This window comes from Episyrphus balteatus, chromosome 1 (genome assembly GCF_945859705.1).
Source record: "Episyrphus balteatus chromosome 1, idEpiBalt1.1, whole genome shotgun sequence".
NCBI lineage: Eukaryota > Metazoa > Arthropoda > Insecta > Diptera > Syrphidae > Episyrphus > Episyrphus balteatus.
The window spans coordinates 155,354,445-155,380,259 of NC_079134.1; the positions used below are offsets into that span (position 1 = coordinate 155,354,445).

Sequence of the window (25,815 nt, forward strand, 5' to 3'; positions counted from 1 at the left end):
TTTTGTTCCAACGTTCCCCTTTCTGTGTTCAATGTTTCACACGATCACTGCAAGACGACGACGACGTCGACCGTCTTATTATGGAATCTCCAGCTAAACAACAGTCTGAGTCAAGCCGTTTGTAGTGAAAGATTGTGCGAGGTCTTGGTGTCTCCTCCATTATATCAATAACTCTATCGAGTATGCGCGTTGTCGTATCTATCAGATAAAAATAAAAATAAAGTTTATCGTATCGTCGTCGGTTGTTGTTACTGACAAATTTATTACTGTTGTCCCCCTTTTTTCTTTATTTATCTAAAGATAATTATTTTTATCTCGTTAACAACATTTAGCACCTTCTTTTGTGTCATTTTTATACATAAGTTTCTTTTTTGTTCTTATTTAATTAACAAAACAATAAAAAAAAAAAAAAACTGCAAAACCTTATGACTCTTATGAACGAGTCATACGATATTTCTCAGAATTTTTGCCAACAAAAAAGCGATTTTTTTGGAATTTCTTTAAGCTTCGCGTGTTGTATGTTTGGCGGCTCTGTGACGTAGGCGCACGCTTTTGTGTGTGCACTAACCAAACCAACATGTAATTAGTATGTGATCAAGTTTGTTTTGACGCTGTTATTAAGATCGTAGATACACATTTTCAAGTTTTCAGATACAATTTGCCAGAAAAATAAAAAATTGCATTCTCTCCTCGGTCGGCTAGAGTTAATTTCAATTTTTTAATATTTTTTTATCTTATCTTAAATGGGGGTATTTATATATCTGGGGTGTATAAAAATGATTATAGTGTGTGATCGGGAGTGATTTACCTCTGCGCAGGCTAACCGTCTATTAAATATCCAATTTGAATGCCTTCAACAAGTATCTTTTTTAAACTTGTATCTATATTGGCATATTAATCTGCGAAATAAAATCGTAAAAGAATAAAAAAAAAAAGAAATCTTAATAAGCTTAGAAGATTGAAATAAGAAAACATATAAGAAAAAAAAAATAAAAAGATACATCGTGCAATAAATGTATCTAAACAATAAGTGATTCACAGTGCATTACACTCTCTCTATATTCGCGAAACCGAACCGGGTTTTACTCTTGCATTCATTCGATCTCGGCTGCTGTTTGTTGGGGTCTTGAGAGTCTATGAGAGTGTAGTATCTTTTGTATCTATGCTGACTTTGCCGCCGCCGCAAACGCAGATGGTTTTTACATTATTTTTATGCGCTTCTTGGAAACTTTGGAAAACATCTTTCTAAATAAGGAACACACACAAGAGATATCCCCAGTCTTCTTTACTTGGCAGCTAACTAAAAAAAAAAAAAACTAAAACAAAATAAACCACAATCGTATCTCCAGCTAGAACCATACAGAGGTTGTTTTTCTCTTCACTACTCTCGTCATCTTCTAACATGGATATAGAATCAGACGACTCGGAACGCTGGGAGGACTTCTTTGGTATGTTCTGCTTTTCTTGGTTTCAATTTTTATTTTTTATTTATTTATTTTTTTCAAAAAAAAAAAAAAAAAAAAAATTCTGGTTTCCTGATTTCACTGCTTTTGGACTTGTGCCTTCCCTTTTTTAAATATACAGATAATCACTGAAGTGGTCTGTTCTTTTGTTTTGGTTTTTTTTTTATTTTTTTTGTGTTATAAGTTGAGTTCATTTGAGGGTAAAAAATCCATTTAAAGATATTAACGTCTTTATAACATTTTTTAGAAGATGTTCATAGTAGAAGAGGTTTTATGATGTTCGAAGGGGAAATAAAAAATGAAAACAAGAACAAAAAAAAAAAGAATTAAAAGCCGGCGACATTTTAATTAAATTCAGTAGAAAGGGACTTTGTACCTAACATTTTATTTTATCAAAATTGATTAGAAAAAATTAAAAAAAAATACATTTTTATTCCGATTAATTTTAAGTGAATCCAAGGGTGGGCCGTGTGCTTAACCATTGATTTTTGAAATAGATTTGCCTGTTGCAAGTGGGAATTGTCTTACCAACAGCACAAAATTTAAGTTTTTTTTTTAATTTTGTCCTGTCGACGACTACGCCAAAAATAATTCCATCATTTCGTTTTATCAACTTATCGTAATTTGACAAATGACAAAAATTGTTGTTAGGCTGCTGCTTGTTTGCTGGTTATAGGTTATAGGTTATATGACATCACATTTTGTTGAATATGGCGCCCTCTACAGGCAAAAGAGTAGAATTGATTTTTTTTTAACGAACAGCGAGATTGTAACCGAAAAATATAATAATATAAAAACGTGAAGGGGTTTTTTGCGAACTTCAAGATAAATGAATATTTTTAAGTAAGGTATAAGTACTGTGACCATATTTTTAAATTTCAAATAATGAACTTTATTTCAAAAAGTAACTAAGAAAAAAATTTTACCGAAAATCCAAGTCAAATTCCAGGGTTGGGGTCGAAATTCTGTATGGGACAAAATTCGGATTTCAAAATTCTGTATTCCGAAATTCTGTATTTTAAAATTCTGTAAATTCAAAATTCTGTATTTTAAAATTCTTTAAGTTCAAAATTCTGTATACTAAAATTCTGTAAACAACAAAATCTGGATTTCAAAATTCTGTATTTTGTTTTCACCTATCACATAATTTTAAATGCAGTTTTATTGGTTTTTAATTCTTTTCAAATATTGCATTAAAAAATTTGTGAATAAATCAAAAATTTCAATTTTTTGAAAATTTTTTTGGAAATTTTTGCCGTTTTTATAATAAAAAAATATTATTAAATACTTTACCCTTTCTTGTTTGCAATTTTTTTGATGTAATTTTTTAGGTGAATAATTTTTAAACAAAATTCAATAAAAATATTGTAAACATATCTTTTGTAGTTCGAGAAAAATAAATTTAAACGTATAAAAACGGCAAAAATTTCAAAAAAAATAAAAAAAAATTAAAATTTTTGATTTATACACAAATTTTTGAATGCAATATTTGAAAAGAATTAAAAACCAATAAAACTGCATTTAAAATTATGTGATAGGTGAAAGCAAAAACTACGAAAACAGCTAATAATTTCAAAAACCGAAATAAAATATAAAAAAATTTTTTAACGGGAAATTTTGAATGTAATCTTTTAAAGGAACTATTTTCCAACCAGAATCAATAAACATTTTAAAAATAGATGATTTAACTCGAGAGAAAAAAAATTTTATGTATGAGTTAAAAATTTCCCATACAAATTTGTATGGGGAAAGTATGACCTTAGAGGCACGGGTTAATGACCCCCAAAAAAAATTTTTTTGCTAAATTCCCCGTATATAGGGCTTAAACTTTCGATCTGGGGGGTGTCACCCCCGAAAACGTCACTTTGGGAAATAACGGACACCCTACTGTTTAGTCATTATGCCAGTCCCTATTTTTTGTCGGTTTTTTAAGATGAAAATTCACATTAAAATGATATGAAGTTCGCCTTAAAATTAACAGAATTCAAGTGGATTCCACTTATTTTAAGCGGGAATCATATTTGGATTTAATATGGACATCAACTTCTTTTAAAGTGCCTTTTTTTCTCCGTGTACCTTCTAATGTTACTATTACTTACAACTCGTATAAATCTAATATTTATATAACCTCCCTTTCACTCGAAATATCCACCTTTCTTTGATCTAATGTAAAGGTTCCCAGAACCATAAATCTAGTACAATTTTTTCCTCATATTCACATAGCCTAAATGAAAGTAATCTTCCCAGATCATAACTACCCGTCTTTTTTTTAATGATATTTTTTTTCAAAATGTAGATGATGACATTTAACCCTAAAAAAAAAAAAATTAACTTTATTCATGTTGGCATTTTTTGACGCAATTCGCAGAATTTGAACCTCCCAAGAAGTCACAAAATCACTTATTCAATTAACAACCATCCCAAGCAGTATTTGTCTTTTTGGCGAGCTCACAAAGTTTATGTTCGGAAATTTAATTTTTATTATGTTGCTACTGAATTCCACCTTTATGCCAAAAAAAAAAAGAGTTAAAAACTGCAATCGCGCCATCTGCATACGAATGCGCTTTTGAGGATTGTCAATTCACAATGAACAAACAAAAATCAGAGGAAATGTCATTGATAAATCAGCCGATAAATCGATTCGAAATAACAAAATTAAACAAAAAATCAGAGACCGCTCACCCAACCTTAATTAAATTGAAAATCATATCACGTTTACTCTTTTTTTTTTATGTGTGTGTATATATAGAAGTTGTGTTAAAAATAGAGAGAGAGAGAAGGCACGGCTTTTCATATAAAATACAAAATTCACAATCTAGCAATTCACAAATTGTACAATTTATGACAACCAGAGAAATAAAAAACAGAGTTGAACTTCATCGAAAATAATTAAAAGTACAATTGAAAGCAATTTAAAAAGCCGACAGATCATGCACTCACATCGCTGCCGCCTTGCGTCGATCTCCAATCTACGCTACCCCACGCGCCATCTATTTTAAACTGACATCCAGGAGGCGCCACTTATATTCCTCTCCTTCGACAATTTCGGATTGAATTCAATTCACATTCACATGCAAATGTGTAAATTACACGCGATATAAATTTATATACACACTCACTGACCTTCTGTAGGTTTCCACTAGAGTCGATTTACACGAGAAGGTTTGTGTTGTCTACCATTTCCAAGTGGATGCGTTTAAATTAATTTAAATTGACAGCTGATTGTTATTGTGAATATATACAAGCGGCTGATCTTGGTACCACATAAAAGAGTCCACCCCCATAATCTACTTTCTTAATTTTTTCTTATACATATATGTAAAAGATCACGACTTGACTTTGTGTAACTAAACTCGATGAAAACGATGGAAAGGAGAGAGAAATGTCAAGACCCTGTGCAACGTCGTTGAATGTTAAAGATTGACATATCGATTTCATTACTACGCAAGGGCAACCCGCATGTTAAAGTGTAGTGTATCTATCTGCTATATGCAGCTTAAGAAAAAGGTTTGAACTGACATCGAAACGGATTTAAAAATTGTGGGTGTCATATAGTTACATTCAAAGATATACAAACGGATATAGAGTTAACAAGAGAAAGAGACAGAGATCCTAGGGTGACACTGCTATTTACAGCAGCGCCACCTATAAATGCGCATCTAGTCTATCTGGGGCTGGTGGAAGGAACATTTGAACAATGATGATCATTTGCTGTGCTGTGCTACCATTGCACCTACCGAAGACGATATGAACGACTTTGATGACGGGGACGGTGTAGGTAGTCTGATTTAAGAAATTTAATCCCACAATGCAGGTCGTCGTGTTTCTATATCGCTCTCTGATGAAGCTCAATAGAGGATACAACGTTTTTTTTATCGAATTTATATGATCGTGTGTTCTAAAGCCGACAAAAGTCACACACAAACAATTTGTGTGGAGGCGAAAGAAGAGGTGCGCTATTGCTTAATGTCACCCACCATTTGTATACGAATATATATGGGGTTATCTACATTACCTGGGGGGGCTTTTGAAATGACGCGACAATGGGGATTGGAGATCGTGAATAAGCGGAGGTCTTCAATTTCAATTCAAATCAGGGAAAAATAAGCTTTGAAAAGATTTTCAAGGCGAGAATTAGGGATTAAATGACTAATGTGATTTATAAAAAAAAAAATTAACGGGAGAGATTAAGGTTACCCTTTAAAAGCTAGGTAAAAATACATTTTGGGACGGTTTTGGTTTAAAGGCCATTTGAATACCTTTTTAACAATTGCGAGTACTTCGATCAAGTATGATTAAAAAGACATAGAAACACGTTTATGAATAAGTCTGGATAGTATCCATGCTAAATATTCATATACCGTAGAATTTAAGCAGCATTCGTCAGATAAACAAGACTTATGAAGCAATTGTGGTATACCACAAGGCTGTGTTCTATCTCCTCTTCTTTTCCCTTTAGTTATGATCAAATCACTGACATTTTGACTGTATGCCATGGACTTAAAGCGATTTCGTTTACTTCCAATTGAGAAATATATTCCTTGAAAACCTTACACGTAAAATTTTTTAGAAGGCTTTAAGAGGGTAGGGTCAAATGACAAAATTTTAATATTTGTAAGACAATGGCTGCTTTTTGAAATAACAATTGGTTTAACACTTCGTTCTTTCTGATTCTCATCCAGTAGTGTTGCCTACGTAAAAAGTAATAGAATAATCAATCCAGCGCTGTCACTTTTATATTTGAAATGATAAATGGGCACGTTCAGGAAATATTAGGGACTAGATATTTAGGCAACGTCATTTTCTCAACGGAAATTTCAGTAAATTGACTAAATTAGTTTGGATGTGATGCTATTGTCAAATTTCGAAATTTATTTAAGAATTTTACGGTCGCATGGGTAAGACACCAAATTTCACTTAACTGTAATGAATAAATAAAATTAATTATAACCCATAATGCACTTTTTAGTTGTTTTTCACACAAATAAATTTAATTTTGCTAAATTAATTCTTTAATTATAAACAATCTGCTGTCATGTTGACAAAAAAAACTTTCCTAAATTTTTAGGGAAAATTTTCTTGCCTAACTTTCCAGTCAGCTTTCCAATAAAATTACCTGAGTTGGAAGGATTTTTTTTTAAAGCTGACCAATCAGAGACCGAGAAATTACCTAAATATTTAGTCCCTAACGTTTCTGAACCTGCCCAATATGAAAAATTAGCAAGCGATTTTGCCAAATATCAGACAAAACAAATAAACTGGCGAAAACTGTTAAACTTGAATAAAAATTGGTCAAATCTGCAGGTGATTTTGTCAAATATTTGACGATTTGATGCAAAATTGATAAAATTATTAGACGATTTTGCCCAATATCAGACAAAACTAGGAATTCTCATTGAAAACGGGTAAATATGATATGAAATTGTTAAAATCGGCCGACGATTTTGCCAAATTATGGAACGAAACTAGTTTATTTTAGTGGAAATTCGTAATTTTTGACCAAAACTGGTAAATATGATCAAAAATTCAAATGACCAAATATCAGCCAAAACTAAGAAATTTCATTGAAAAAAAAAAAATAAATTTGATGCAAAACTGTTGATAAGCCATTTGAAAACTATTGCGCAAAACTTAGTACCTATATTTCAGTAAAAATTTGCAATTTTTGACCAAAACTGGTAAAAATGATCGATAATTCCAAATATCACCCAAAACATACAAATTTCATTGAAAATGGGTAAATTTGATGCGAAACTATTAAAATCGGCTGGCGATTTTGCCAATTTTAGGAAGGAACTAGTAAATTTTAGTTAAAATCCTCGTCAGTAGTAGAATTCTTCGTTTCAAATTCTTTAATAATTAAAATTACACCCAATGTTACACGGTTAAGCTTTGTAAAACAAAAAATCGGGTTGAAAAAAAAAACAATGAAATTAATATTAAAAATTTTAATTTAACCGGCTTAGTTTTCTAAAAGTACAACAAACCTTAACCTTTTTCCAAGGACTCTGATTGCAGACAGTTGATGTGGGTCAACGTTTTTTTTATCTCATCCTATTTTCTCATCTTCCACAAAGTTAAGATTGAGTCTTGAAGAAATTCGCAAAACTTAATTCCACATTCGCTTCGTAGTAAAACAAACAAGAAAAGGATTTAATTTTCACCTTTGCACGCACCACAACGGCACGTCACGGCACGAAACACACCATGAGTCTTTACGTGGGCTTCTTCAACTCCATCTTCATTCAACTTCAAACAAAAAAAAAAAAACAACAGCACACGATATAGAGGTACCTTCCTACCGCCTTCTGTCATTCAAAACCGGCAAAGAGGAGGTGTTCAGAAAAAAAGAAGCCTTTAAGATCTTCTGCGTAAGTAAGTACCGGTAAAAGAGATATGGCGTACATAAATTGAAGTAAATACTTAACCTTCAAATGTCAACGACTGTCTGAAGTAGTTCAATTACTTTTACGCTTAAGCGCACGACACTCGAATCTACACGTGGCGCAATCAGGGCATTTATACATTTCAAAGATAAAATTAAAGATAAATTTACCTATTCAATGACCTAGGTTTAGACTTTTTTGAATCATCTTCATCTCTTCTTCAAAGTAAAATTGCCTTTGTCTCTTTTAACACATTTAATTTGTATATGGAATAAGAAATAGGTACGAGATATTAAATTGTCAAAGTCTTACCTACGTTTTTTGCTTACTTTTGCCGTTGTAACTTTGTATACGATAAAAGTTGTTGTGGTTAGACAGGTTTGAAAAAAAACTGATGAAGCTCTAAAAATAATAACAAAAATAAAAAAAAAAAACACACACAGAAAAAGAAGAACACAAAAATGTGCCAAACCGGGCTGTAAAATGATAACCAAAATATATGTACATACATTTGCCAGTCGTTAACTCCATTTGGTAAAAAAAAAAACTTTAAAAAATGCAAACCAAGCGGAAACTTGAAATGCCCTCCATAAACCTAAATAATATAAAATGACAAAACTCAACAAAGCGGTGAATTGAAATTGACAGTTCGCATATGACATTGATGCGAATGCGGATGGTAAACTACTTTAGCTATAAGCAGAAGCGACAAAAAATGTGGAAATATCAACAAAATATGACATAAAATTCCAAAAATTTTTTTAGAAAGCCCCAATAAAGAGAAGATACAAACATTCCATATTAATGGTGGATGGTTACTTCTTATATTATACCTTACATTCCAAACAATAGTCTGGGAGGGTGTGTTTTTCATTTGGCAGTTTCAAGAATTTAGATGAAACTAATAGAAACTCAATAGAAACTAGCAAACCTGCTGCAAAATTGTTTAAATCTTGAGATGATTTTGCCAACGAATCTAATAAATTTCAGTGAAAAATTGTAATTTTTGAGCAAAACTGTTAAATCCGATTCAACGATTTTGACAATTTGAAACGAAACTAGTAAATTTCAATTAGTATTTATAATTTTTGATCAAAACTGCTAAATCCGATCAAAAATTCATATAATCAGCAGGCGATTTTGGCAAATATTAGCCAAAGGAAAGTAATTTAATTGAAAAAATTGTAAATTTGATGATAAACTGTTTAAATCGGTAGGCGATTTTGTAAATTATAGCACGAAACTAGTAAATTCCAGTTAAAATTGTAATTTTTGACCATAGATTTGTATAATCGGCAGGCGATTTTGCCAAATATCAGCTAAAATTGAGAAATTTCATTGAAAAGGGGTAATTTCGAAGTGAAATTGTTAAAATTGGCAGGTGATTTTGCATATTACTGCACGAAACTAGTATATTTCAGTCAAAAATTGTAATTTTTGACCAAAAATGGTAAATTTGATAAAAAATTAGTAAAATCGGCAGGTGATTTAGCCAAATATCATTCAAAACTGAGAAATTTCATTAAATTTGATGCGAAAGTTTTAAAATCAGAAGGCGATTTTGTCTGCTGTCAAAGGAAACTAGTAAATTTCAGTGCAAACTCGTAAACTTCAGCAAAAATGGTAATTCTGATAAAATTGTAAAATTGGCCAGCGATTTTGCCTAATATCAGACAAAAGTATTAAATCTCATTTAAAATTGTTAAATTTGATGCGAAACTATTGAAATTAACAGGCGATTTTACACAAGAATCGGACAGAAATAGTAAATTTTAGTGAAAAATTGGAAATTTCAACCAAATCTGGTAAATTTGATAAAAAATTAGTAAAATCGGCAGGCGATTTAGACAAATATCATTCAAAACTGAGAAATTTCATTAAATTTGATGCGAAAATTTTAAAATCGGTAGGCGATTTTGTCTGCTATCAAAGGAAACTAGTAAATTTCAGTGGAAAATCGTAAACTTCAGCAAAAATGGTAATTCTGATAAAATCGTAAAATCGGCCAGCGATTTTGCCTAATATCAGACAAAAGTATTAAATATCATTTAAAATTGTTAAATTTGATCCGAAACTATTGAAATGAACAGGCGATTTTGCACAAGAATCGGATAGAAATAGTAAATTTTAGTGAAAACTTTAAAATTTCAACTAAATCTGGTAAATTTGATCACAACAAAAACATTACTGTTAAAAAAAGAGCCAAGTTCTCCTATGTTGAAATTATGCTGGCACAAAAAGTACTGAGATGTAAAAGTGTACCAAGTTCTAAAGTTTGGGTTCAAATTCGTATCAATAAAATTTTGATTGTTCTCTTGACAATTTTTCTTAATTATCGATTTTTAAAGTTATTTCAAAAATTGCCAAGTAAACAATCAAAATTTTATTGATACGAATTTGAACCCAAACTTTAGAACTTGGTACACTTTTACATCTCAGTACTTTTTGTGCCAGCATAATTTCAACATAGGAGAACTTGGCTCTTTTTTTAACAGTAATGTTTTTGTTGTGATTTCACTACTTTTTGCAAGGTATGGCTGTAGAATATAAAATCTCTATATTTGATGAAAATTCAGTTAAAATGGGTGGTTGCCACGCCCCCTGCCTGAAATTCTCAAATTTAAAATTGTTTCCTTTGTATAAACTACCAGCTCTACCGTTCTACCAAATTTCAAGATTCTACGATAATCAGAAGTGCTCTATAATATTTTATGAAAATTCAGCGGAAATGGGCGGTTGCCACGCCCCCTGGCTGAAATTCTCAAGTTTTAAATTTTTTCCTTTGTATGAACTACCAGCTCTACTATTCTACTAAATTTCAAGATTCTACGACAATCAGAAGTGCTCTATAATAATTTATGAAAATTCAGCGGAAATGGGCGGTTGCCACGCCCCCTGGCTGAAATTCTCAAGTTTTAATTTTTTTCCTTTGTATAACCTACCAGTTCTACCATTCTACCAAATTTCAAGATTCTACGACAATCAGAAGTGCTCTATAATAATTTATGAAAATTCAACGGAAATGGGCGGTTGCCACGCCCCCTGGCTGAAATTCTCAAGTTTTAATTTTTTTCCTTTGTATTAACTACCAGCTCTACTATTCTACCAAATTTCAAGATTCTACAATAATCAGAAGTGCTCTATAATATATGATGAAAATTCAGCGGAAATGGGCGGATGCCACGCCCCCTGAATTGAAAATCTCAAATTTTCGATTTTTTCCTTTGTATACACCACAAGTCCTATCACCGTGTAAAATTTCAAGTTTCTACGATATCGGGAAGTTCTCCATAATTTTGATGATCTGTCAGTGAGTCAGTGAGTCAGTGAGTCAGTGAGTCAGTGAGTCAGTGAGTCAGTGAGTCAGTGAGTCAGTTACGGTTTTTGCGATTTTTGAAGCCCTATATCTCAGAAACTACTCATCGTAGGAGGCTGAAATTTTGTAAGGAGTTTGGTTTTTACGAGCTCAACAAATGTAGTGAGTTTGAAATTTCTAGCATCTTTGGTGTGGAAGTTAGAGGGGGGTCGAAAATGGCCTGAGTTGTTTCCTGTAAATAAGGGTGTAGTGCCAAAGTTGCTAGAGAACTTGGCTGGGCACTACCGTGCCCCTTGATAAAAAAATTCGTAAAATCGGCAAGCGATTTTGACAAATATCAGACAAAACTAGAAAATCTAATTGAAAACTGTTGAATTTGATGCGAAACTGTTAAAATTATCAGGCAATTTTGACATGAATCGGACGAAATTAAACATTTCTTGTCAAAAATTTGGTTTAAAACAGGTAAAATCATTAGGCGATTTCGTATTGAAAACTGGAAAATATGGCTTCTGTATTTTAAATACAACCTAACCAATCAGACTATTACGCTCACGGTTAAATACCTGAAGAATTCAAAAAAAAATCTTAACTAGTTGTTGAATTTTGTGGTTGTTACTCAATAGCAACAAACGGCAATCATATGTTTTCTTCGTTTCGCCTTCGAGTTATTATTATCTCGTCTTCTATTGTGAAAGACAAAGGTTGTTATATCCAAAAACACACACACAAAAAAAGATACAAGAAATTAAAAATAAAAGCAAAAAAATTTATCTCCAGCAGGGAGCCAGATGATGATTGCTTCTGCTTTATATACATTTTTTTTTTTTGTTGTTAAAGATCTTCTATCGATGACGTCAAGGTGAGGCATTCGAAATATTGATTGGTATCTTAAATCGTCATCACTATCATCATTATGCCCAAACGATCATGGAATTAAATGAGATTTTTTTTTTTGATTTTTTCTTGTTTATATTTCGGTGGCTCTTAAAAGTATATTTTAGGTAAAGAATATAGATAAAGAATAGAAAACACTTGAAAATGATTCATTGAATGTTTTTTTCTTAGAAATTAAATTTTGAAAAAAACAAGGATTGATGGATTCTACCAGGGGGTGTGTGTGTGTAGATGTTATTATGATACAACTGGATTGATTTTTGAGTCCTTTTTTATTTATTAATGGATTTTGCGTTAGGTGAATAGAAAAAAAAAACAGAAAAAAAAATATGAAACAATTTCAAATTGAGGTTGAGCAATTTTAAGTGAATGAATCATTGTATCGTGTTTTATTTCTTCAGGTCTTTAAAAGTGTAACAGGATTTATTTGACGTGTTGAAATATTTGTTTCTTCATTGACAAATTGCATATAATTTTAATTTTTAAGATTCTGCTTTACTCATAAAAAGGGCTGAAAAAGTGAATCTAATGTTGTCTGAGTAACTAATATTTCGTTCATTTTTAGTCGTTTGTTCTCAATCACACGAATGATTTGTTTATTTGATATCAAAGTAGGTATGTGTATGTAGCTTACACTGACGACGCGACGACGGTTTCTCAAAACCACATTTAGGCTTCTGCTAAGGATATCTTAAACATTGTTTAATGATAAATTAACATTTAACAATGAGGAAAAAAAAAGCAACGTAAAATGTTATATGTTCAACGTTGATGTAATGTTGAAAAAACTTACAGGAAACATCTTTAAATTAAAATTTAAACAACGTAGGTAAATTTTTTTTATTTTTATCGGGTCTCAGCTTTTGCTGTATTTTGACACACTTATTTTCCAACAATGCACGTTGGTAAAGCATTCGCCTAGTGACCCAAGAGTTGTAATTTCGATCCCCAGTGGCTGCCAATTTTTTCTTCTTTTCATTAATTGATGAAAAAACTTTGATTTAAAGATGTATTATAACTTTATACCGGCAAACCACTTTTAGCTAGATTTTAAAATTTTCGTTTTCAACGTAGAATTAATCCGAAATATAGTTGAATCAACGTGGTTTTCGTTGATTTTAAGTTGTTTTTTCCCTCAGTGTAGTTGCCAAATTTCGGTCACTAGAAGTTTTTTTTAAGGATTCTATTTATACTCAAAATTTATTTATACTTCTACAAGCCTTTTCTGAAAAAATACTTTTCTTTCAGTATACTTCTATAATAACGATTAGACCTCTTTAGCATGATGTTTAACTTAGATTTTATTAAATTACCTAACAAATTTGTACTTCCAATTAAAATTTTTGAATAATTTAGTACAAGACGTCGTAAATTTAATTGATCCATCACCGACAAACATCTTTCTTTTCCAAATTAACCTATTTCGAAATGATATCATTTGATTGATTTTTAATTAAGCCTATAAAATAACCTTTAAATCTTAATAATCTTTAATTCCAAATATCAGCTGAACTTAAAATAAAATAATATTGTTGTTAATTTCCACTTTAAAACTTTGAATGTCCACAAAACTTTCTGTCGAACATTTGACACCAATTTAGTCTGACTTTATTTCTATTTTATCTCTGATTTTAAAATAATTTTATATTCTCCTAAATTAAAAATCACTTGAAAATTAAGGAGAAAAAAAATTCTTGTAAACATGACAATAAAAATTTGACCCCATCGAGGCTCTTGAAAAATCTTTGTTTTAAAGAGTTCTTTTTTACTATAGCCTCCATTAAATAGCTATCGACTGGGCATCCCTCATATACCTTCAACAAACATCTCTTGTTGATCCCATTCTTATCACCTTTAAGATTCATCTCATATTGAAGAATAGCCACTATTTATTTCGAATTTCCTGGATGTCACTAAATTTAATACCTCGCCATATAATCCTAATAGCTTTTGAAAGAAATTTAATTTGTATGCCTTGTTCGCTGGTCGTTTATCTTTTTTAAATAAATTTTCAAAAAATCAAATAAATTAAATCCCACGCAAGCAGATATACTACATTATCTATCTAGAACGTATCTTTTTTTGTATATATTTTATTTTTGAAGTCATTCAAAATTCGGACAGCTTGCACCTTTTGAATTTTTGAGAGAGAAGTGGCGTTAAAACGATTCAATTGTTGTTGTTGTTGTTTTGTTTAATCGAAGACTTATGGGAGTGTGCCCTTTAGTGTTTTTTGGATGATGTGTGTCTCCAAAAACACCTCCGCATGCATTTTTATGCGTCCATTCCCGTTTTGTTTATCTCACTTTATACCTCCTCCTACACCTCCGCAGCACAGTCTACACCGGTCTTGACACTTGAGGTATTGTGTAATAAAAATTTAAGAAAAAAAAGTGATTTAAAGTTTAAATAACAGACTTGGAATGATAATCATAAAAAATATATATAAAAAGAAGAAGAACGTGAAGTAACAGAAGAAGAATCCACAACATCATGACCTACTATCTGGAGATGGAGAAGGAGATACCTTGCCTCCTCGCAGATACAATATCTTCTTATGGTTTCTTGATGTGAATTACTTGGGTGGTGTCACAAGTTTTTTCAAGAGCCAACGAACGATGAAAGCCAACCATTCATTTGGACGCGCTGCAATCACGTTTTTTTTTTATTATTATTTTTTTTATATATATATTTTTTCTTATCCGTTCCGTAATTCATTTAATATACGGAGATGTGTGTAATTGATAGAACATGTGAGGGCATCTGAGTTCAAGTATTTTGTTCATGTTATTTCCCATTTGGGGTCTATGACGACGACGATGTCTATTCTCCCCCCTTTGCACTCTTCTTCTAAACGAACTCTATGAATTTTTTCGTTTTTGGTGGACGGGGTGTGGTGTTTGTATTTGCGCGCAGCACGCTTTTTATGACTTGACTTCAATCTCTTCAAGCCGCCTTTATTTCTCTCGTACGTTCTCGGTCGTCGTCGTCGCTGTCATATCGTAGTAAATGGACGTGTGGGCACGACTCTGACAGATCGGGTTCAAAGTTCTATATACGCTTCAAGATTCGAACAAAATTGAACAAAAAAAAAAAAAAAAGAAGAAATTACTTTCGAGGAAAATGCATCAAACGTAGTTTATCTACTGTGTGCTATTGAATTTCTTAATGCAGGGGAAGGATTAATGGTTATTGGAGGTTAAGAAGGCGCATTGGTGAAATTGATTTCATAAGATTAGATGATTTCAATCAGTGGCGTATCCAGAAAAAAATTTGGAGGGGGCTAGAAAATTTTTGAAACATTTTTTAGAGGGGTACGAAAAATTTTTCTCTCTAATATATGTATTCACCTTTGATCGAGAGTGAAGCTCTGTGCTGCGGTACTGAAAGTGGTATAGTAGCATTTAACTGCTCTCGACGTCGACAGCTTCGTACTACTGTCTCCTGTTTTCAAAGTTCTTGTGTGACAAACACCATTTTCGATATAAACGCCCATGTTCCGCAATTCGACCGAAAGTTAATTGAAATCACTTTTAAATTTCACGTGAAATAAAATATCATATTCTTCATTTGGATCAATTTCAAAAACTTCGAAATTGCTTCGAACTGTCATAGCTGAAGGATCATCCTTTTTAATTTTGATTCTGAAGTTAAATTATTACTGCTGGATGCAATTTTATCGGCAATTTTAATGGAAAAAAAGAAGAATTCAAAAGAAAAAATAAGGAGACACAAATAAGTTATGATAATATTTTGTCCAAAAATTAAAGATTCATTGAAAAAGGCACCAAATTTACAAACAGAAATAATGTGAATTGAATTCAATCAGAAAATCTAAATGAGTGAAAAATGCAGAAAGTGAAAGTCTAGAAACTAATTTTCCATTAAATTATTTTTGATGTTTAATTCGAAATATATATTTTTTCGTAATATGTTGCTTTTTAATCCGAATTCGAAGTCCGAACTGGCATTTGCTGAAAGAAACCATTAGTTACATATGATGACCACTATGATTTTGAGATATCAAATATTTCTATTTCCAATAGCTTTGAGAAGTATATAGTTTTTGAAAAAAGTGTTTATTGAGATTGCATAAGAACTTTTGCAAAATTAAACGGTGATGTTTTTCGACGTACGTCTTATACTAAAAAGTGATCTGAAGAATTTCGAATTGGACTTAAATCCGAAAAAAACTACCCAACCCCCAGCTACAGCTAAGGCTCTTACTCAAAAAACACAAATAGCCGTTTCAGAATTTGGAGGGGGCTCGAGCATCTGAGCTGCCTCTAAATCTTTAAGATTTACGAACAAGTTTCAGTCAAGCATATATATTACAATGAAATTAGGTAAAAAATAACATAATCTGCAAGGCTTGGGGGGGGCTTGAGCCCCCTGAGCCCCCCCCTCAATACGCCACTGATTTCAATAGTATCAAAGGTCTAAAGGAAGTAGTCCAATCCGTCTATCGAAATACCTGAGTGATTTAATTTTTTAAATAAATTTCAATGTTTTTAAAATTAAATTTATTCCTTTGCAAATCAAATTCACCTTCTGAAAATTAAATGCTTCAACTTATCAAGTAATTTACATAAACTTACATTATAAATGTGTGGTATTTGGTAAAATTTCTCAATATTGGTAATTTCAGACTCTGGCTCAGCGTTATTCCGTTCTGCCTGTAGGTTTTGAAATAAGAAATAGAACTGTTTTCTTGATTTCAGACTTTCTCAACGCAACCGATTTTAAAAGAAAAAAATTTAAAAAAAAATCAATTTTTGGACTTTCTTCTAAATGTTTTCAAATTTTCTTTTGAAAAATTATTTTTTTTTTAAAATGGATCGATGACTTTTTTTAGTTAATTTTTATGTGACGGATAGAATGGTTTACCTATTTTTGTCTTTTAAATTTTTTTGAGAATTTTTATTTATAAAAACGATAAAAAAAAGCTGCAACAATTTTCAAAAACAATCCGAAATTTCTTTGCTACCTTTGCTGGAATATTTTTTAATGTTTTTTATATATTTTTTTTTTTTTGTCAATCTATTCTAAATTTACGAGTTCATGAAATTCAGAAATATGAGATACTTTCATTTCTCCTGGGGCAAAATTTTGCAAGAGTGAATTCCTCTGTGTACACGAAAAAACGTGTTAATTGCCTTGGGAACAAGGTAGAGAAAAACTCACACAGAAAAACTCACTCTTGTGGAATTGGGCCCCTGTTCATGTTCATAGTTTATTTTTTAATTTAATCATTCGTCGACTGAGAATTGTTTTGTCGTATACGCCAATTTTGGAATTTTGGGAAATCGCATTTTAAGGTTTGAGCTTTTATAAAAAAAAAAAAATGGCCGATAGATTTTTTTCAATTTTTAATAGAATATTTTGTGCGATATCTTCTTTATATTTATGTTGTCAAAATTATCACATCTATTTTAGTTTTCAAATTATCAAGGTTTTTATCCAAAATCAGTTTGTCGTAAACGCCACCAAAATCAACTTTTTTTTCCATCCCGTACACGTACGACAAAGTAGGCGCACGTACAACATTCCAATACTAAAAAATAAATAAAAAAATTTTCACAGTTCGTTTTTATTTATTAATTAAATATTTAAAAAATAGTTTCTTATTACATAGAAGTAGTATTGGTTTGACTTAGAGGCTCAATTATTAAAATAAATATATCTAAAATAAAGAAAAACCAAAAAATATGACCATAAACATAAAAAAAAATTTAAAAAATGTCTTAACAAAAAATAAAAGTCATCCTATGGCTATGAAATATGAAAGAAATAAAATAAAAATAAACCAAGTTTGGTTAAATTAATAAATTAATATATGGTCATAAATAAAAGTAAATTAAATAAATATCAAACTAAAGAATTTATTCTAATTTTTTGATTTGAATAACGCTTCATAATATTCTTGGTCTGATTTAGGCATAAATATGAAAAGGCTTTTAATATCAATAATCTTATCCTTAGTTATCGAGTTAGATTTTTTAGTAATTTGAAGACATTGGCTGAACAAATTTACAGGAGTTGCTATGGTAGACTTTTTATATGTTTTAAATATTGATGAGCTTTTATATTCCACTTTTCTACCGCTCGCTACATAAAATAGTGTAAAAGTATCATCAGTATCATCAATTTGCAAAACAATAACACAAATTTAGCGAAGAACAATGGCGCCTTAAAAAAATAATTTTCGACCAGCAGGTGTTTTTTGCGAGCGGGTGCAATAACAAAACTCACAGCAACCCTTTTTCGCTTCGTTCACGACAACGCGGGTGAACGAAGAGGCGCCACGGGCTCGGCGCCCACGACTACAGTCAACTTGTTGTACTTGTATGTTCGATACAAGATCAATAAGTATACAGCAATAAAACAGCAACCTTTTTTTCACTTTACTTCGTTGAAGACAGCGCGCGCGAACGAAGTGACAAGATCATCAATAAGTGTACAACAATAAAACTGCGACCTTTTTTCACTTCGCTCAAGACAACGCGCTTGAACGGAGCGGCGCCCGCGACCGACGATCGACTTCTTGATCTTGTGTTCGATAGAAGATCAACAGTGTACATATTTATAAGCGGTACTTGTGACCGAGGATGAGGTCAAGTATCTAGCGGCAGGAACAAACGACAAGAACCATGACAAAATTAAATACAACATTTGAGAAGTCTCTCAGATGCTCATTTTTCTTCCTTGCACCTCTAGGAATAGTGCAAAACCTCAAATAGCGCAAAGCTTAATGCAGCCCTTAGTTTTTAAATTCATTGTCCTTATAGCACATGAAGTCCTTATTTTCAATAAATACTTTTCTAGTAGGTTTATTATATTTGTTTATATTCTATTTGGGTCATATACCTACATACATGTAAGACAAAACAAGTTCGAAATTTTCTACCCTATCTGTTTTGTACGACGTACGACAAACCAATACTGAAGAAAAAAAAGCTGAAAAATACATAGAATTTTTGTCGTAAACGCCAAAAGTTGGCGCTTACGACAAACCAACGCTAATCTGATGCTTATATTGTGGATATACGACAAAATGCACACTAATTATCTCAGTAACGGTAAACGATAGGACAAATCTGATAACAGAAATGAAAAGAGAACGTTCTAAAACCTATTACTACATATCCAGTTTAAAAAAGTGCATTTTGGCGTTTACGACAAAACAACTCTCGGGCGACGCATTACCTACAGTAGGTACGATTTAAATAAGAGGAATCCGCTTAAATTCTGTTAATTTTTATTTTTCATACTTATTTCCAACAGTGAGATAGGATTATGGTAAAGCACTCGTCTTGTGGTCCTACAGACCTATTAAAGTTGTATTTTCGATCTTCAGTGGCTCTCAATATTTTTTAATTCAAATGTTTGCACATAAAAATGAAATGATTTTCTGCTTAAATTTAGTGTTTTTTTTTTTAAATTTAAGCATTCAAGAAATTAAGAAGATTTGTCCGCATGCATAAATCCGTTTAATTTAACGTGGAATCCTCTTGTTTTTAGGTGGCCTTTTTTCTCCATGTAGCCTTGAAGTGGATAGCATAAAACTTAAATAAAATACTAAAATTTGGTAGAAATCTTCAAACAAGGCAAACATTTTTAGGACGTATAAAAACGTTTTAAACGGATTAAATTAAGATTTTAAGGTCAATGAAATCGATGAACATCTTTTATCTCTCTGACGTAAAAATGACATCAAAATCATTTCTTATGTGTGTCATGCCGTGTGATCCTCCTCAAAATATGCTGTCAACACCCAGGGCTACCTTTGCGCCTCTAAAGGCGTTTTTCCTCTTTTTTTTCACCTAATCCACTTTCTCAACACTTTTTAAAAATTTTCAAAAAATCCCTCTTTTTGATATTTTGGTTCCACTTTTTCCTCTTTTTTAAAATTATGTACGTTTGATTAAAAAAAATTGACATTTTTTTGAAAATCAATTAATATGTGACTTATACCAATTTCAATTATAACGACTCAATTCTAAATATACATACGTTACTGTCAGTGGCGTACGTTGAGTCGCCGGGGCCCCGGGGCAAGACTAAATTTTGGGGCCCCTTAGATACAAAAAAAAAGGATGTATACGCTATACATTTTTTTGTATGGCTTATTTATTTTTAGGTTTATTTTAATGTTTTAATATGTTCGTAATGCACTTTGCTATACTTACTTTAAATGTCTATAATAAAAGTAGTAAATACTCGTACTAGGAGCCCCCAAAATTAAATACAGTCGACTCCCTCTAAGTCAAACTTTCACGGGACTCGAAAATCGGTTCGAGTTAGAGGGAAATTCGAGTTAGAGGGATTTATTTAATATTTTTTTTTCAGAATTGTTCATTAAAAGTGGTGAAAAAGTTCGACTTAGAGGGAAATTCGACTTAGAGGGAATTGGACTTAGCGGAGTCGACTGTATTAAGAGACCCCTAAAATACAAATTTTTGAAGCTTAGGGCCCCTGAAAAATTATTTTTGGGGCCTCAAAATTAAGTGCTTAGAGGCCCCTAAAATATAATATAATTTTTTTGGAGCCAAGAATTAATAGATATTGGTGCCTCTGTTCTGAAGTAATATTCAGAATGCCACCAATAACGTAATGTTTTTATATTTGGGCCCTGATGTTTTTATGTTGGGGTCCCTGATTTGATATTTAATTTTCCATTTGATTGTTTTGAACCGCTTTTTGAGGATCTTCAAATAATATTTGTCATGCCATCAGAAAATTTGATGAATATTTTTGGGCTCATTAGTAATAGATTTTGGGGCTCCTAAAGTAATATTTAGTAATCCATCAATAAATGTAATTTAATTTAAAAAACAATTTTTTTTTAATTTAATTTTTTTTGACGCCCTGAAATAAAGGCTTTTGGGGCCCCTGGCCTGAAGTAGTTGTTTGCTTTTTTGGGGCCCCCAATGTATTGACTTGAAGTAATATTTGGTATGCCATTAACAAAACTTTTTTTGCTTTTTTGGGGCCCCTAATGTATTATTTGTTTTGGCAAAGATTTTTCAAGTAATATTTTTTGGGGCCCTAAGATAAAATTATAATTTTTCTTTTAAAAAAGCAGTTTATTTTTTTGGGGCCCCTGGGGTAACCTTTTTTTTAAATCAATATATATATTGTGTGGCTACCAACTGAATGACATAATTAGTTTCCCTTGTATCCGAAGTGATTCAAATACATTTTAATTTACTTCGTAACTCAATTTATAACTGTTCTGTATTGTCTCCAGTGGGGGCCCTGGGGTCGGTCTGGGGCCCCGGGGCGCCGCCCCGCTTGCCCCAAGGGAGTGTACGCCCCTGGTTACTGTTGTTGTTTAGAGCTGATTTGATTTTTATAAGGTTAATTTTGATAAATTTTGTGTTGTTTCTTGAAGAAATTATGCACAGGTAATGTTTTTGTATTATTCTTATTGTTATTATGTTCATACAATTTTAATTTTAAGAAATTGTGTTAAAAGGTTTGTGTTGCCATTCTGGAAAGCCCCAAAATGAGGTATTTCGTGTGACTGTCGTACTTAATTTATTCTATTTTCACATTTTTTTAATTGGGGCCTCTTTCTTTATCAAAAACCTTCTTTTTTGGCCTCTTTTTGAAAATCTACGAAGGTAGCCCTGTCAACACCTTGACTGGTACAATGACACTTGTGTTGAAACACACTTTAGGGTTTGATACTGAAGGCGAGCCTACCTACTGAAGATAATATTATTGGTGACCAATTTCGTTGACATTATAATACAAGATTTTTTTCTCAAATGAAATACGGCCCTGTTACTTAGTACCTGCATTGACTTGGTTCTTAAAATTGAATTTCTAAGAGTGCTACTGCAGCGCGGAATTTTTGAAAGAATTTCAAAAGTTGTTAACTTTTGTTGATTAAAAGTGTTTGCTTATAAAAGTAGCTGTTAATAATAATCGTAGCCGTAGCTAAAGGCATTTTCTTTCTTCTTTTTTAATATGATTAGGGTTTTAATTAAGAAAGAATTTAGGTTCTTTATGGATTTGAGAGGATATTAATATTTTTTGAGATGCAACATAGTGTGAAATTGTTAAAATAAAGCTTATACCATAAACATCAAAGTGTTTTTTTTTTTTTTTTTATAAATTCCAATCCAATCAAACAAATTATTTCCGGTTTCTAAAATTTAGCTTATTTTTTACTTATGAGATGATATTTCTATGAATATTATTCGATTATTCATGGAAAGAAAAAATTACTACACTGAACCAAAAAGGTACATAAAATTAATGAATTCGTACATTAATTTAATGTAAAAATTCATGGCAAATGAGCCAATGTACAAATTCATTAAATTTAAGAATTTTTTTAAGTTTCTTAGATTTTAAGAAAAGTTTCTTAGATTGTAAGAAAAGTTTCTTAGATTTTAAGAAAAGTTTCTTACATTTTAAGATTATTTCTTGAATTTTATGATTTTTTTCATAAATTTCGTAAAAATTTAAATGAAATGTTGCTTAAATTTTATGAAAATAATAAAAACAATGAATTTTTCTTAAAGTTGTATGATTGTTTTCATAAAATATAATACGCTTTTCATTAAAATGTATGCACTTATTTATATAAATGCATATAATACATTACCATTTCCATTCCAAGCCTTTAATTTGTCCCTAAAAAAAATTGTATCCCAAACAAACAAACAGCAAAGAAAACAACCCAAAATCTAAAACAAAAAAATGAAAATTGTTTTTGACAATAAACGTTATAAAAATGTTTTATTGATCATTATCACTATAAAATTTTTAATTTAATTTAACTTTTTTAATGGATGCATCATCTGGAAAGATAGAAAAAAGATTGCATTAGTAAAATTAATATTTACTATTTGATTTAAAAAATTGAAATAGCTAAAAGGTTAAATTATCTTTTACCTTATTGTAATCGGCAGCATTAGACTATGGAGCTGAAAAAAAAAAAAAACAATACAAAATTGAATAAGTTGAAGAAAAATAAAAATATAAAGAATTTAGGTAGGTATCTACATCATATAGAATAGTTTGAGAAATGTTGATAATATTAAGTTAAAACAAAATATTTATTTAATATTTATTTAAAATATTTAGAGAAATAAAATAAAATTCAACACTTACCTACTAAATTCTATGTTTTGCTTTAGTTTGCAATGACAATTTCAAGTGTACAGGATTAGTTGAGAATCGCCTTTATAATGGTTTTTATTTTTTGTTGATTTTTCCCCCTGTGCCGGCCGGTCCAAAGTTGAAGATTACGTATGTGCCTCTTTATTTCACAAAAATATCAAATTACGATTTTTAATTTTAAAATATGCACATATAACATATAACAAAAAAAAAATAATATATGTTTAATATATAAAAGCAATTTTTAACATTCTATGTTTTTATACTTATCTGAGTACCTATATGGGAAAGAGGCAACGGGAACCACCAATATTTTACACTGTTGAAATGTACTTATACTCTTCAAAATTGTCTACGTGGTTGAAATGCTTAACATTGTTTATAATAAATATTGTCTTTTATTCACAAACTTTTATAACTTGTTTCGGCAACAACCGTCCACTTTGAATATCAGATTTTAAATTAAATCCTCAAAGAAATCTTTCTGAGGCATAGATTCAGAACAACAGTTATTATTTTATAGATTGATAAAAAAGTACATAGACTTTAAGAAAATATACTTAAAAACTCAAAACGTAAGAATTTTTTCATAAATTATAGACATACTTTCATAATATTTAGGTCCATTTTCTTCACTCGGAGTTGAACAAAACTTGAGAATTTTTATATTAAAAATTCTCAAGTTATGTTCAACTCCGAGTGAAGAAAATGGACCTTAATGAATTAATTCTTAAATTTTGGAAAAATATGAATTTCGAACTTAAAAAGTATGAACAGATTCTTAAATTTTAAGAATAAGTTCTTAAAACCGAATACAGGATAACGGTAAAATATTCGTTATTTTTCGATTAATGAAAAAAAACATTCATTTTAAGAAAAAGTACTTAAAAACACAAAATTCTTACAAATGTAATTTTGAAAATTGATTTTATCAATTTTAGAAGGGAAAAAAAGTCAATTTTAAAAATTATCTTAACTCAAAATACAACTGAATGGAAAATAATAGTGAATTTCGTTCATAAAAGTATGTCTAGATTCTAAGATTCAGTAAAATATTCTTTCGAATTGGGGCTAGAAGTTTATGAATTTATTCATTCCTTCGTATTTGTTCTTAAAAAAAATTCATAAAAATATTTTCCATAGGAAATTTTTTATGAAAACTTATTCTTAAATTTTATGAATTGTTCTTAAAAATAATTTTTTTTTTAAGAATTTGTACTTAAATTTAATGAATATTTCTTAAAAATGTATGAATTTCGGTTTATGAACGAGATTCATAGTTTTTAAGAATAATAAGAATAAGAATAATTTTTTCAGTGTACAAATTCGTTATAGAAAATATTATTAAATAAAAAAAAAACATATTTATTCATAAACTGCACCTCTTTGTGTTTTCGTTCAAAATTTCCTATTGATATAAATTTAATGACATTTAGAGGTTGTAAGAAGTTTAATTTTATGAGGGTCATCATCATCAACATTTTGAATAACCACCATGAATATTGTATAGAGACCACACTGCGTGTGGCATGCAACATTTCTGTCTCAAGGGTATTGGTTCTTATCAATAAAAATTCTAATATTAAGGTAAGGTCAAAAGTATTTATATTGATTTCCATATGGAATTATCAATCGATATTAATTTTTTTTTTATTAGTTAAGGACCCCACATTGGGTTTGAAAGTTTGTTTAAAAAAACACTAAAGAGTATAATCATGCTGTGATAAATGAGATTGTCAACTCTTTTGAGTCTTCCATATCAATAAAATTCTTTTGCAAGTTATCGAATGAGACAACTTTGTTTTTTTACTTAAAATTTAATTAAAAAGTTTTTAGGTAACCTGAGATGTCACAAATTCTTACTCTAGTTAAAGGTTTATTTCGAAAAACGAAAGTGAAATTATTAGCTTTTGTAATTGAAAATAAATCAAGTAACCAAAGCTTTAATATTGTATTCACATATTGCACTAAATCTATATGGCTAATTGCCTTAAAAGAAGTGATTGTAAACCATTTTAGCCTCAACCTCTTGGGTTGTGAGTTACGACTTTCTGAATACGTCAAAGTCACTCATATCTAATTTATGATTTGTGGTTAACCCATATAGCCTTATTAAGGTTTTCAAGTCTCTTGTCAATTTAGTGTAAAAATTAGTGTTAATGAATTTTTGATTAGCTGTTGAAAGGAGTTAGCTCAAGAAAATACCAACTTTATGGTTATTAGATTCGAAAATCTAATTTTTCATTTTACCGAATTTCGATTTCGAAAATTTGACAGCAAATTGACTATTGCAAATCTGCTATATGCCTGAATAAATGAACCTCATAATTATGATTCCAAATCTGTGTGCGTCTGATGGAAAAGACCAAAACAAGTGAATGAATTTAGATGGCGCCAGTGATTATGCTAATGACAAATAGCAATGAAAAAATATCTTAAATAAATCAGAAAAAGCTTGAAAAAAATAGATGGCCATATCATTGGGCAATAAAAAATTATAAATCTTTTACCAAATCCATCTACGCGCAGACGAACGCGCACCATCGCATCGCGCCAAAACCACAGCCATCACTTTAGAATCTATAAACGTTTTCGTATAATCTGTCCCGGTCATCGT

General features: G+C 30.8%; 1 protein-coding gene across 1 annotated transcript in view; it reads left to right on the forward strand.

The window, feature by feature from the left end:
• Window positions 1-233: 233 nt before the first annotated feature.
• LOC129907162 (uncharacterized) overlaps window positions 234-25,815 on the forward strand; it is a 151,676-nt gene continuing 126,094 nt past the window's right edge. The window contains exon 1 of the mRNA XM_055983249.1: window positions 234-1,448. Within this exon, the coding sequence (XP_055839224.1) occupies window positions 1,403-1,448 (46 nt within the window). The 5' untranslated portion in view covers window positions 234-1,402. The remainder of the gene's footprint in view (window positions 1,449-25,815) is intronic.